This window comes from Chelmon rostratus, chromosome 16, assembly GCF_017976325.1.
Source record: "Chelmon rostratus isolate fCheRos1 chromosome 16, fCheRos1.pri, whole genome shotgun sequence".
Classification (NCBI taxonomy): Eukaryota; Metazoa; Chordata; class Actinopteri; order Chaetodontiformes; family Chaetodontidae; genus Chelmon; species Chelmon rostratus.
The window spans coordinates 6,210,659-6,224,892 of record NC_055673.1 but is presented as its reverse complement, the minus strand read 5'-3'; the positions used below and the strand labels follow the sequence as shown (position 1 = coordinate 6,224,892).

The following is a 14,234-nucleotide window of genomic DNA, read 5'->3' as shown; positions in this document are numbered from 1 at the left end:
GTTCATCATTATGTTATATTATGTTATGTTTCTCAAATGCAGACAAATTGCAAAAATCTGGATTTTATGCCAAAGAAGGTAGCATTATTCAAATAGCTCATTTTGTCTTTATGCTTCAACAAAACTCACACAAAGGTGACAAACTCACAGCAGTTGCAGCTCCTTCTCTGGTAAACGTATAAAAAGCTGGATCATTCTGTAGATGTAATGATGCCAGCATCTCATCTGAGCCTCCACACAGTAACTGTTAAACACACATCAAACATGAGGCCAATCCAGATCCAATGTGATTGCATCCTTGTGTAGGAACCACTGAATTGGAGTTTACCTGGTAAAATGAGTGGAAGTTCCTCTCCCCTTCCTGCTGCTGGACCACCCTGGACTTGAACATGAAAACAGATAATGGCAGTGAACCTAACATCCATGCTAAGACACTCTTTCACTGTTATACAATTATTCTGTGATGACCAATGTGTTCCAGTGTGTTTTTGTGCCTGTCAACCAATCTGTGACTCAGTCTTTCCAAAGATTGCTTTCAACAACCCCAAAAGAATGAATGTAAGCTTATCTCAAACCTCACTGGGTTCTGAGGGCAGGGCAAATAATTTAATAACTGAAAGTAACTGAATTTATATTAAGCTAAATAATGTTAGTTAGCAGCATTTCTCAGAGAGGACAGCAATTAGACGTGTGAGGTTCCGAGGCAGCAGAAGAAAAATAATGGAGCCCTAAAGAGGCCAAAGAAAGTTTTCTAGTCCAAAAGAAAAAGTAAGCTAAACTGAGCTGAAGTGCAACATGTCATGTGTCAAAGATAGATTTTTCCCTTGTTGGCTGCTGCTACTCTGGTGAGGAATCACACATCTAAAAAGAAGGTCTTCGTGCTTTCATTTTGAGTGATGGACACCAAATCCCTTGCATTTAGTGCTGGTGAGAGATGCATCAGATCTCCACTAGAGCTGCACTCAAAATGTCAAAAAGTAACACCATGTGGTCAAGGATGGATCACCTGCTTTTCTATAGAAATAAATAAAATCCACGACCATGCGACAATATCACCGCCAGCTGTTTTTCCAACAGTGTTTAAGGACAAAAGTTTTTCCTTCAAGACAAACACTCAAACGAAACTGATCGCCAATTGTGTGACTACAGCAGCACCTCTTTCACAGCTGATGAGAAACATGACAGCTTAGAAGCACCGTGGTTAATTCTGCCCTCTGAAAATGAATCATGGCACCATCATTCTCACCGGCTCTGAGTGCCAGACGGTTGTTTAACGGAGCGGATAAATACAGCAGCATCAAATACCCCCAGGTGAGCCATTCATTAACACACAGCAGCACAGACACATCTATTCATGGATGTTCCCTCACACCTCTCTGTCATCACCTCATGAAACATTCATGTGCAGGAGAGAAGATGTAATTTAAAAACTAAATGAGAAGAACTTTTCTGTACTTTCCTGAAGAAGTGGGTTCACTATGTCTACATAGAGCGTATAACTCCTCTGTTTTTGTGGTAGGTCTACTGCCTGCAGTCAGAGCCCCTCCATCACCCTTCCCCACCCCCTACTCACCTTCTCCAGCAGGTAGTTGTTGATGTGGCCTCCGGTGGGATCGCCATTGAAGTTGAAGTTGATGTCCATGTATTTGCCGAAGCGGCTGGAGTTGTCGTTGCGATTTGTCTTGGCGTTCCCAAAGGCCTCCAGCACGCAGTTGGACTTGAGCAGCACATTCTTCACGCTTGATTTATTGCACAATGGTGACCATCGAAGAAGCGCGTTAGACACAGCCATCAGGGAGGTGGAAATAAAGTTGCAGGAGAAGAAAGTGGTGAGATAATCTATGATCTAACATCATATTCTCATGACCAATTATTTATTTGTGTTGGATTTGAGGATCAAATCCATCTGATTCAATATTGTAATGCCTTCTGTTTACCCAAGCACCACTCACCTCTCAACCTCCTCCCTCTGGCTTGGGTTTGTGATGGCTGCAATGTACTGCATGATGTATTTACTCGCTTCGGTTTTTCCTGCCCCACTTTCACCTGAAATGCAAAACACAGAGAGAGTTCACAACACTGATGAACAGATCAGTAGAGCTGCATATATAATATTTTCTTTTTACTCTTTTTATTTCCTGAATGCAGGATATGAAAGGGTATGTGAGCTCTAAGTACCTGAATCCATTTAACATATGACAGATTTATGATAGAGGTTTGTTGACAATGGATAATAAATGATAATGCAGATATTGTGCTTTAGTGTTAGTGGATTTACAAGCAGCAACGCAGGTCACTGATGTGATTTGACCACGATGAAGACTGGATTTTCATGTAATCATATTTAGTATTTGTCCCTACATTGTACTTCCTGCAGGATGAAAGACTATTTATATCATGTGAAAACTCTCCACAGAAACCCAAACTGATTTCAGTTATCTGAGGGTTGCTACAGCCCAAACATTCAAAACGCAACCTCAACATCCAGACAGACACCTGTACGGCAGGAGACTACCTGAGAGGTGTCTCATTTGGCTCATATAACGTTAGCTACTGTAGCTATTAAAAACGTCACCTTTAGTCACATAATAGCGGCGTTGCTGTGGGTCTTACACTTGCGTCAAGAGTAAAACATGTTGACAACTAGCTAGCTAGCTTGTTCGGTAAAGTTACGAACATTCACGCCTCCCGGAAGATAACTCCACTTGTCCGCTTCAGTTAAACAATAGCAGAATGCCGGCCGCCGTCAGCTAACGCGAACTTTGGGACTAGGCTAATGCTAACATTCTCAGCGTTAGCATGTTAAAACGTTGAGCTCGTTATCATGCTAACTGTAAATGATACATAATGCTAATGTTAGCATTGTAAAGTTTAGCTTAAACCTGCTGAGTCTGATGAAGTACACCTACCTAAAGCTAAAACTGACAATAAGTCTTCTAATGAAAGTAGTGAGATCATGTTTTCAACGCGAGAAATTGAGAACCGTTAAAGACTTTTTTTTGAAAAAGTTGAATAATGATAACTTTATTTATACAGCACTTTTCAAAATAAAGTTAACTAAGTCCTTTACTTAGTTGAACCAGGGTTAAAACATTTGAGGACTGCAGTTTGGCAAATAAAACCAGACAATTAAAAATAATCCGAAAATAAAAACGAATTAAAACACATACTATCATAATAGTAATAATGCAACCATAAGACATGCTGGAAATAAAACAGTGTGCTATCATTAATAAAATTAAGTGTACATCCTGAGAGGTAATTTAAAAGATGTCACTGACTCTGCAAAACCTCTAAACTAAATACATTTACATGTTTTTGACTGAACAAAACATTTTAAGACCCAACATATTTTTTCTGGATATTTTATAGACCAAACTATTAATCAACTAATTGAGACAACTCATTTACTGATAATGAAATTAAATTTTATCTGCAGTCCGAAAATGATGGTTGCTGAGTGGAGTCTGACAGTAGAGAAGAGCCCAGAAAGATGCAGTAAATAGCCACAGTATAGAGGATAAACAGCTTTTCATCTGGTGCCACACACAGGCCAATAGTGATGAACAGAGGTAAGGATCCATATACAGTGGCAGTTTTTTTTCCACGTCCTGTGTAAACACCATTATTTCAAAGCAAACATAATGCCGTGTGAAATCACCCCACAAACAAGAGAATCATGAATTTGCTGTCAGCAACCCAGTTTGAATTCAAAGTGTGTGAAGTCAGCTGTTAAAAACTGTCCGACAGCCTCAGGCTGAGCACAGCAGAGAGCTCACACCCTGCAGGATGAGGTTTAGGGTGTTTCAGAGTGTGAAAGAGACAAACCTGATATGACGATGCAGGTATCTTTGGCCCGTCTCTTCATGGCCTTGTAGGCAGCATCGGACACTGCATACAGGTGTGGAGGGTTTTCATACAGCTCCCGGCCCCGGTACGCATCAATGGTTTCTTTGCCGTAGATGTCCATCTGTCTGTATGGGTTAACGGAGACGACCACCTCTCCAATGTAGGTGTAGATTCGGCCTTTCTCAAACCTGTCCAAACAAGAGAAATTCAGACATACTGATGCTTCAGAAACAATATGTGAAACAATATGTGTAAACATGCAAATATACTAGATCATTTGTTCATGCATTTAAGGGGCAAAGAGCTGTTAAGCTCTGTGGATATTTACATGCATAAACATCACCAGAATGCAGAAATTAGGTGTCTAATACTCAAATGTTCCTGGGTGAGGAGGACCCTGAGACCCCTTGCATGATACCGGTGTAAAGTATGTCCCCTTTGAGGCCCCTGACTTGATCTGGCCCTGGTTTTGCCACATTTTGCTATGACATTTTTCACCCCACCCATGAAAAAAACCCTTAAAAGTTCCATCAAAGATCATGCACCTTTATGTCATACGTAGCTGACAGGAAGTGACACAAGTGTGTGTACACTGAAAGCAGGAAATGAAACTTGTGGTTCAAAGGGCGTCACAGCCTTGTGTAACCTCTTATAGATTTCTTTCTTTCTTTCTGGGAGGGGTAAAGCTGACGCGTCACCAGGCTTAATGGAGCTAAATGAAATACTTCTCTGTTGCACATATAGTTTTGTAGACAGTGTTGCAAGGCAGTTGTTGACAGAGCATCAGTCTTGTAACATGTACATCACAACAGTTCCAAAGGTTCCTCCAAATGCAGCGAAGACACACAAGATTCTTATTCCTGAATTTATGGGACACAGTTGATCTATTGTTTACTGGATCATTCATGTGGTTCTTATCAGCTAATTAAGTCAAGAAATATCATGTGACCAGAGTATTTAAGTCAACATGCTTGTGTTCAGCAGCTCATCAGTCATTGATGATTGGATCTAAAAAACTGGATTAATGATATGAAAAATAAAAGACAGGAATACAGCTACAAGTAATTACTAATTAAATGTCCAGGAGGAAAGTAACTAAGTACATTTACTCAGTTAAGTACAGTTGCTTGTTATTTATCATATTTCACTTTGTACAACATTTCAGAGTGAAATTTTTACTCTGTAACATGAGCAAAGTTATTAAAACTGTACACATGAAATAAACTGGTGTGAAAAAAATTAAATGTGTACATGAAGTGGTTTAAACTAACAACCAGTCTAATCATTTTTTTTATAACTACTGAGTACTTAAACATCATTTTTATATCAGTTTTTCTTAAAGCAAAGGAAGATTAAATGCTTCATACACCAACTGAACCGTCAACAACTGTGATCTCATCCCAATGTTCCATTAATATATTACTGTTCTGGCACTGGCACAGTACATTTTAGGTTTCCTCTGAGTCAGAATTGGGTTTGGTGGCACAAAAATAGAGAAGTCACCCCAGTCTCCTTCCTGGTAATGTACTGACCAATCAAGTAACAGGAGGCTGAGACCATGTGAGACTACATCAGACATGAGTTAGAAGGAACTCAAAGAGCAAGAATCCTGTACTGCCTGTAGTGAACGTTACCTTAAAGGTATCAGTAAACTGATGCTTTGTTAACAAAAACATGCTACGAACCAGCCTCACTGTCCACCAAACATCTGCTGAGAGAAATTAAATTATAGAAAAACAATACAGTTTCATACTATGCTACTATCATTTACTTTGTTGTGTCGCACTCTTTGCGGTAATATCTTTCGTCATTTGGACGTCATTTGGCTACACGTTCTTCTGCACAGCACAGATGTAGGCAGGAAATTTGCATGAAGACAGCAGAAAACAAACATGGGGAGAAAATTTGCACAATTTTGCACAATAGCTCTAAATAAAAGAAGATAAATAATCAAATATGAGGACGTTCCTTTTATCTGTTGAATATTCAATTAAAAAGGTGAGGAATAGACCTTTCTGTGAGGTCCTTTTATATGAACTATTCATTGAATTTACAGAAAATGTGCTGTATCGTGATATGTATTGTTATATCGATGAGAGATTTAGGTCATATCGCACAGCCCTAGTGGTGACTGACTGAAAAGAAAACAGTGCAATTGGTGGAAATGCAACCACAGACATCTGACAATGCACCTGAACTCAAAAATAGATGTAATAAAGCAGGTACATATCAGCATAAACTTTACAACCTGCTTATGCTTTGCACCAGAGTCTGATCAAGTCTGATCAAGCTGTGTGATGAAACACTACATACATTACTTGCCAACCGATGATGACAGGCAGACACTAAGCCAGGGCAACTATGTGAAACTGTTCATTCAGATCCATCTGCTGCGCTCTCGTCAACTGAGAACGTGTGAGTTGTTTTCTCTAAATCTGGAGCTCGTCTGATATTGTTTGACATTTTGGTGCCTCTGCTGATCCTCGGATGACTGAAAAGTGTGTGATTTCTCACAGTTTGAACTCAGGACATGACGCCCCTGCCAAAGACACTGAGGAAGTGAGAAACTGATAAAGACAGAGAGACACTGTCTGGGCTCAGAGGCAAAAATCCCAAAGCATTACACACCTGAAGAGCAGAAAGGTCACAAGACAAAACAGAAATAATGTACATTTAAATGTTAAGTTAGCAGGTTTGGCGGGACTAGCTGTTTTACTGGTAACAGGCCATGTGTGTAGTGTGGTGATGATCAAAATTAACCACAAGTTTATATCTGAACTGAAGGTAGAAGAGAGTGCTGCTCATTTCATGCATCTTCATGTCCTCTATTAGCCTCTTACTTCCAAAAAGGTGTCAAGATAGTGCCAACATGATGATTTAAAACCATATTGCAACAGTTTGTAAGTGTGTGAATGTCAGAGACAGTTAAACAATATACAAGTTAATATTTTACATTCATTCATTTTAACATATTTTATAGCTGACTGAACAAAGACTTGAAGAAACGTGTAGCTTTCTTTCATATTTCAGGTATGTATGAAACGTGATCCTCTGCATCTCTGACACCCGGCTGCTTCCTCCCCTCTAACAGGCCTTACCTCAGCTTCAGATTCTCCATAAACTGCTCCATCGTCACCTCATCCAGGAGCACGAAGTCTGACTTCCCAAACTCCAGCCCCTCCAGCTCCGCCATCCCTGTCTGTATACACCAAACCCACTAAAAAGAAAAGACGGACAGGACGCCGGGGAACAGAAAGCAGCGAAAGGAAGAAGAAGGAGAAGTATGGTCGACTTCTGGGGCCCAGTAGTGTGTAGACAGTCTGCTGTGGGCGTGGCGAGCGCTTTGGTGGATTCTAGGGTGTGCTTTGTCAAGTCACAGAGCGCTGTGGTCTACAAGCTACAGCACGTCATCCTGTCAGTCAGCCCATGCCCTCATGCAGATCTATATAAATAGCGGGAGGCTATCTTTAAAAGCTCATACAGCTTCTGCATCCTCCTCCGTCTCTCTCTTCCTGCCTCCAAATTTCAAAACTGTCACTGAGCAGAGCGTGACTCTCGCCACGAGGCTTCCCGTCCTCGCTTTTCAGCCTGGTTTTTTGGCGTTTCGCGTATCTTTTCCTCCCAGAAACAGGAACCCACATCTGTCACGCTGCCAGACGAGAGCACTTAACCTTGCAAATTTGAGGGTAGAATATGGCCTTTATCTCCTGGGAAGGATCGTGGCATTTCCTTTCTTAACTTGGCACTGGCAGTACATCGTGTCCCTCAGGGTTTGCTAAAAACCAAAGGTTCCCATCTCGCAGCAGGGCCAAGCTGCAACTTGAGAAGCTCTAAGCCAAAAGGTTTAGCGGTGCTGTTTGTCATGTAAGACAGATATCAGCGTGTAGGTGTGTGTGAAGAAGTTCAGAGAAAGTACGGGAATGCTGACTAACGCAGAGACAGTTGATTTCTAAATCTTCTTTTTCTTGAAATCGGGAAGCTTTTTAAAAGAATTTTTCAAGGTAGTTTTATCTCTTTTTCCATCTACGGCAAAAAATGGGGCAGGAAAAAGAGAAAAAAAAGCTAAATTATGCTTGTACGTCGCATTAAGGGGTCATAAGTAAAAAGACTGGAAACCACTGATGAAGCTGTGGCATGTTCTGTCACCATCGGTGGTTTCAGTAGAACATTTTGTTGCTATAGCAACCGCTACGGCAACTGCGGCTAACTGACATTGTTAACTCCACCATTTTGTCAGATCTGTGACCAAGAAAATTAACAGGCCTCTTTATTTTCTCCCCAAACACCTTGTTGGAGCATTATCTGTTGGCAATCTTTTATTATCTTTAGTGTTTTCTACTGTTGATCACAGCTATTAGCTTAGATGGCTAATGTTTTGCTAATCCAACAAGATGGTCGATAATGTCAGTCTAACTGTTGTGTTTTCTCTTTTTACTTTTATTCTTGTCGACTCTCTGTGTTGTTTACCAGATAATTTTACACGGGGAATTGGACTTCACTGTTATTCTGACTTCAGAGCGTTCACGCATTATTCCAGAATGGTTACAACCACTGTTAGCTTTGTAGTCACGTTACATAAATAGCTTAAACTATCACAACGGTTTGTTGGTGGTAAATGAATCATATTTTAAATAAAATTCATCTAACATTTGCTGAATCACTATTATTAGTGGTTGGACTTTATTTAAATGTAATTATAAACTAGCAATGTTGGCTTTGCAGTAACTTTCCCAACAGTTTGTTGCCACGTTCTCTTGTGAAAGGGACATGAACAATCATCAAATTTATTTCCAGTACTATTCATGCCGTTTTACAGTTGCTTCCAGGAAGAGCCTTGAAGGCCAGCTGCTGTCTTCAGCCTTTAGTGTGTGTTTAGCTTTAGTTTAGAACTGGAGGAACCAACCAAAGTAATAATAACAAACAAGAAAATCCCAACATGTTTCCTGTGTTTCTGTGCTACTGCAGGCCAAAACCTACCCACTAAACATTTTCTGTCACATGCTCCTAATTTGCCTAATCTTTCACAGTTGTTGAGCTATCGAGGGATTGAAAACACAAACATGCAAAAAGGCCATTTTTAACCATCAGGTTCATTCAGTCCCATGGATGAACTCTTGTGGATGAACAGAGCCAGTGGCTTTGAATCTTTGAACTGAACAAAGTGATCCGAATCAGCAAAGCGATGCTTTCCACCCCTGATTTGTGAAGATGAAGATGCACTGAAGTAACAAGCTTTTCTCCCTCACCGTCAGCTGTTCTCCAACATGTTTCAGCAGCCTGTGTTTATCTTTCAGGCCGAGCGAAACAGCTCAGTTCATGACTCAGATGGGTTTTTTTTCCATGGTGAGCAAAATCCATGCTTGCATTGTCTGTTTCATGAATAGAGTCTGTGATAAGGATAAGCAGCTTCTTTGCATGAAAAGATTTATATTTAAATACAAGAAGGTGCTTTCAGGATGCTATCGTCACTAATGCTGGACAGTACTCCTACTCGTTTATGTCACTCGTACCATTTAAAATTTAAAGGGCTGGTTCACCCAAATTGCAGGAAAACATTTTCTTTCTCCATCTAGTGGGAGATATTTAGCCATGCAGGTACATTTGGTTTTATTTGTCCAGGTGTTGAGATATGTTTGAAGTGCATGGAATTTTATGGCATCCAGAGCACTGAAAAAACACAATGCAGCAACACCTCATCCCAGAAAAAAGTCTGATCATTTTTCAGTCCACTTTAGATTTTCATTTGTGGTCTAATACACAGTAATTAATCAAATTCAGTGACCCATATCACTATTTTCCAAGCTACAAATATAGCATTCAGCAACATTCTGCACTCCCATTAGCCATGCTAGCTAGCAGGTTCAACATCAGACACCCACCGAGCATAGGCTAATTCCTGTCTGTATTCCCATTAGCTATACTAGCTAGCTAATTTTTGTCTGAATTCCCATTACGTCTGGAAACAGCATGCAAGCTAGCTAATTCTTGTGTCATTTGTGGTGTGAGAAACAGTATATTCATCAAATTCAGTGTCGTGTATCACTATTTTCCAAGATACTCAACACAGCATTCAGCAACATTCTGTATTCCCATTAGCCATGATAGCTAGCATGCTCAACATCAGATACCCACTGAGCATAGGCTAGAACTAAGAAATAGCATGCTAGCTGGCTCATACCTTAAGAAGTCAGAAAACTTCTATGGATTAAATCGTAATTACCCCACAACAATGGAGCAAACGCAGTGACAAAGACCTTTCGACTCAGGTACACGGCCCAGAAAAAGCTCGTAGCTTTTAACTTTATTTTAAGCGGGTGACCCTCCAAATTACCTTTAAGCTTCCATGTTTTGGTTAAAAATGTCACAATAACTCATTGTCAGACTTCCCAAGCACTTTCTGTCCATCAGACGTCACGTCAGGTTTCTGAGATACCCTGGCAGAAACAAACAGGGGAAAACCAGAGCCCAAAGCTCTGAGGAGGAGACATTTCTCATCAGACTGATCTGTTGGTGGTTTCTGTTAAAAGAAAGACCTTTGAGTCATACCTACAGCCAGCAGTGCAGCCCTGTTTGAATGGTCTGTTTAATTCATTCTTGATACAAGATTGATTGGAACATTATGACTAAAGGGACTTTACCATCAGACTGAAACACTTTTGTCAGAAATATAGAGTAACATCTACCTACTGTCGAGCATTTATCCGTGACTTAACAGCCCACTCTGTTTTAGTCACATAATCTAAAGTTTGTTTTATACTGTATAAGGGCAACAGTGTCCAGTCAAACATCCAGTTGCCCTTCCTGTATCTACACCGTCTGTAAGATCCTCATCAGCCACACTTCCTCTCTCAGCATGGGTTCAGTTGATTGTCAGACGCCGTTTCACTTCCTGCTCAAGCGTCCTCTCACATCTGCAACTGCTTCCATCTAAATGTGGCATTCAGGTGTTACAGTTAACATCTCTAACAAAAACACATTGAGATGAAAAGGGCATAAATCTCATTATCACATTTAAAACTCAAAGATCCTCCAAATGACCCATGGTAGCTTTACTGCTTTTTAATTTCTGTCATTCATCTCCATATTGAAATTCTTCTGTTTTTCATTTAAATAAATGGTATTTTGCTGATGCTCTTGTCCAATCAAATGTACAAAAATTTCCAGATCATCAACATTTACAGTGCAAGCAACTAGCAATAATTAAAATACAATAGTCGGAGAAATGTACCTTTATTACTTATATATTTGCATGGCTAACATAATTGGCTAAATGTATATTGGTAAACCACACCCGACCCGATCCACCAACCCAAAGCATAGGTATTTAACAACATTTGAACCTTACTGCACCTTTAAACAAACAAGATATACCATGTTAATTATCGAGTTTTAGAGGTGCGAGTAGGTGGAGGTGGTAACCTTTGGCCAGAGGCCGGCTAGCTGATCCCTGTTTCCAGTCTTTATTCAACACAAACCAGCTGCTGACTTTAGCTGCATGTTTACTGTACTGTCATATTTATGATTTCAATCCTGCAGTTAATTCTCAGAAGGAAAGCAAATAACTAATTCCCATCTGGCTCTACTACACAATAAGAAAATAATAGCAGGTATTTAAACGCATTACATGATGAAACAAGACAAAAAGGAAACATTTCATTGCTGGCTGTCTGCCTTCATTAACATAAATCCACTGCTCATTTTCTCAAACCTTTCAACTTTTTCTTGACATCATTTGTATCAAACTTTAGTAACTGTGTGAGGCCTTTCTTGGGTGATTTAGGAGGCGGGTGTTTGTTTTCTATGTCTTGCAAGTTGCCGTTAACCCTTTCTACTTGTTTTCTTTGGCGGGACTCAGAGTGACTCCGTCTCCTGAGGGATCCTGAAGGAGCAGCAGATGTCTGCTCGGGTTCAGCACCTTTCTGTTTATCATCCTGGTACTTTAAAGGGGTGTACCCTGCAGCTCCAGCAGGAGCTGGATTAGCGGCGGCACCGCTATCCCTTCCTGTGTTCTTTTGACTGATTGGTGGCACAGAGCTGGTCCTCCTCCTCCCAGGGTTTTTGTCCGACGTCCGTCCTGTCCGCCCTGACCGGTCGGCCGGCCTCCCCAGCAGCCTCTGCTTTAACTCGTAGCTCTCGCCAGAAGGTCCTATGAGGTGAAGTCTGTCATTCTTCAGACATATGAGCACTGAGTTATAAATGTCTCTTTTTTTCTGGATTCTCTGTAAAAGAGCTTTGCCTTCATCGTTGAGGTCCTTCAGAGTAACTTCCTGTGTGCAAAGTGATTTGCTCAGATCATTCAGGAGACTCTGTAGTTTACCGACAGCTATCCTCGTGCTCTTCCCCTGTACAGTGATGCTGCAGCTCTCGCCAACTGGACGCACTTCCACTGTAACTCTATGGCTGTCCAGAATGCCCTCAACGTCTTTTTTCCTGAGCCGCTCTGCATACTCAAACACATCTGCATCAACGACAAAGGACTCTGTTTCTGCCTTGACGGCGCCACGCTGGGCCGGTCTCAGAGAAAAAGCAGTGCTGTACTCTGGAGAGGTTGGATGGTTGTTGGAAGAGCTGGACGCCCAAGATGAGGAGGAGGCAGGTGAAGATGGAGAAGCATGCGGAGGCTTGTTCCGGGATCCCAACCGGCTTCTGTTGCCATCTGAGCTGTTTATGGCGTAGGATGAGGACGCCTTGATGTCAGCTTTGGTTTGCGAGTTAAGAAGCAGCTCCAAAGAGGTCTTTACCTCTCTTAGTTTCAAAAATGAGCCCTTGACACGCACCTGATCGCCGCTCAGATCTGTCAGCACAAAGCCATGTGACCTGAGGATTTCTCTCACCTGTGTCTCATTGCGGAACAGACTCAAGTGTACCGTTGCCTCCGCTGGGAAATCCATCTGAGAAGAAGAGGTGGAGAAAAACACCAACAGAATGACTCACAAAGAGCTCGCAGACAGACAGCTCTGAATAAGTCAATATTGAATCTGACCTCACATAAGACGGATAACAATAAATGTTCAGTCACCCCGGCGTGGTCAGCTGGTCTCACTGTCAAATCATATCGGTGATGATTCAGCTCCAACACGTGAGAGCTCCTCCGCAAGACTCGAGCAGCAACTGTGGAAGAAATACAAAAATTCTGCTAACTGAATGATTGACTGATTCAGTGACTGACTTACCTCATCCAGGGACGTGAAACAGGTAAAAACAAGAAACCAACCACCTTTCATTTGTGACTGCACTGCTGGTGTTTCCAGGTGACGATACATGAATATGAGGAGGCTTTAATTTGTCTCTACAGTGGGCATATTTTATAATAAAGATCACTGTAGTGAAGCTGCACTGCTGGGGAACATCTAGTGCAATGAACCACTGGAAACACATTGCAACTCTTCCTAATGGTCAGTAGAGGGCGATAAAGACCTCAGACTAGTTAATAACCACTAAAATGCATTAATTCAATATGCATGTTGAAACTTTGCAGGGAACATCCGTATTGTTATTTTATCCACTTTGATTGGACTCACCCTCCGGCTCCTCAAACGTGATGAAAGCCCGCCCGGGCTGATAACAGGGGTAAAGCACCTTCAGCACCTCCCCTCCCCCGTGTTTGGCTGAGAGGAAATAAATCTGTAGTTTATCAGCGATCCTGTCAGCTGGTAAAACATCTGGCACCCCCAAAACCTCCACCATGCATCCCACTTTCCCCATCCTCACGTCGCTGCTGGAGACACTGTAAAAGCAAAGGTAAACACACACCTGTAACACTCCAAACTGTGCAGATTGAGCAGGTTAGGTAAAGCCTGCTTGGTCACATTTCAAGGCTACATGACATTTTAAGTGAAAAAGGTATCATCGAAAGTGAAAGTAGCTCTGTTTTCGGTAAGCTGCGGCTGTTTGGCAGATCGTGTGGTTTGTTTAAGATAGAAGCAACAGAGACACGAATCACACTCTGTGAAAAGCAACAGGTTTTGTTTTCTGATTAAAAATATCCCCCGAACTGTTTAATACTAATTAAACTTGAAATCGACTTATTACTTCACTCATTAATGTTTCCATTCGCAGACAACAAACCGCAGCCAATGCAAAGCGAATCTACACACTCTTATTAGGTTTTTAACTTACTTTATAATTCACTCATGGTCGCTTGATAACTTGTTTATATCCGTCTTGATACCGGAAGTAATGACGCAATTTCCGCTCCTGATTTAGACCTCATACATTCCACAATAAAATCTAATTCAATTAAATTTAACAAAATAAAATAAGACAACTAAAATACCTTATTGACGTTTTTTTTAGAAAGGACAAATCCATAGTTTCACCTCGTGGACTTTAAGAAAACATAATAAGATAATCCTTTATTGATACAGTAAACAACATAAATCAGA

The 14,234-nt window shown here is 41.1% G+C and overlaps 2 protein-coding genes across 4 annotated transcripts in view; both read right to left on the bottom strand.

Moving 5' to 3' along the window:
• Positions 1-7,148, bottom strand: part of myo1g (myosin IG) — a 43,301-nt gene extending 36,153 nt beyond the window's left edge. The window contains exons 1-6 of the mRNA XM_041954999.1: positions 6,948-7,148; positions 3,829-4,037; positions 1,953-2,046; positions 1,574-1,739; positions 329-382; positions 149-244 (exon numbers count right to left, since the gene is read on the bottom strand). Of these exons, the coding sequence (XP_041810933.1) occupies positions 149-244; positions 329-382; positions 1,574-1,739; positions 1,953-2,046; positions 3,829-4,037; positions 6,948-7,042 (714 nt within the window). The 5' untranslated portion in view covers positions 7,043-7,148. The remainder of the gene's footprint in view (positions 1-148; positions 245-328; positions 383-1,573; positions 1,740-1,952; positions 2,047-3,828; positions 4,038-6,947) is intronic.
• Positions 7,149-11,062: 3,914 nt separating this feature from the next.
• On the bottom strand, positions 11,063-14,017 carry si:dkey-154b15.1. Of its 3 annotated transcripts, none has more exons than XM_041955708.1 (4): positions 13,969-14,017; positions 13,371-13,576; positions 12,833-12,960; positions 11,063-12,740 (listed from the first exon to the last, which is right to left on the bottom strand). In XM_041955708.1, the coding sequence occupies exons 2-4, from the start codon at positions 13,552-13,554 to the stop codon at positions 11,544-11,546; spliced, it is 1,509 nt and encodes a 502-aa protein (XP_041811642.1). In that variant the 5' UTR covers positions 13,555-13,576; positions 13,969-14,017; the 3' UTR covers positions 11,063-11,543. The 3 variants fall into 3 exon arrangements, with proteins under 3 accessions (XP_041811642.1, XP_041811643.1, XP_041811644.1); XM_041955709.1 differs by having other exon boundaries at positions 12,869-12,960; XM_041955710.1 differs by lacking the exons at positions 13,371-13,576; positions 13,969-14,017 and having other exon boundaries at positions 12,838-12,961.
• Between the last annotated feature and the right edge of the window lie 217 nt (positions 14,018-14,234).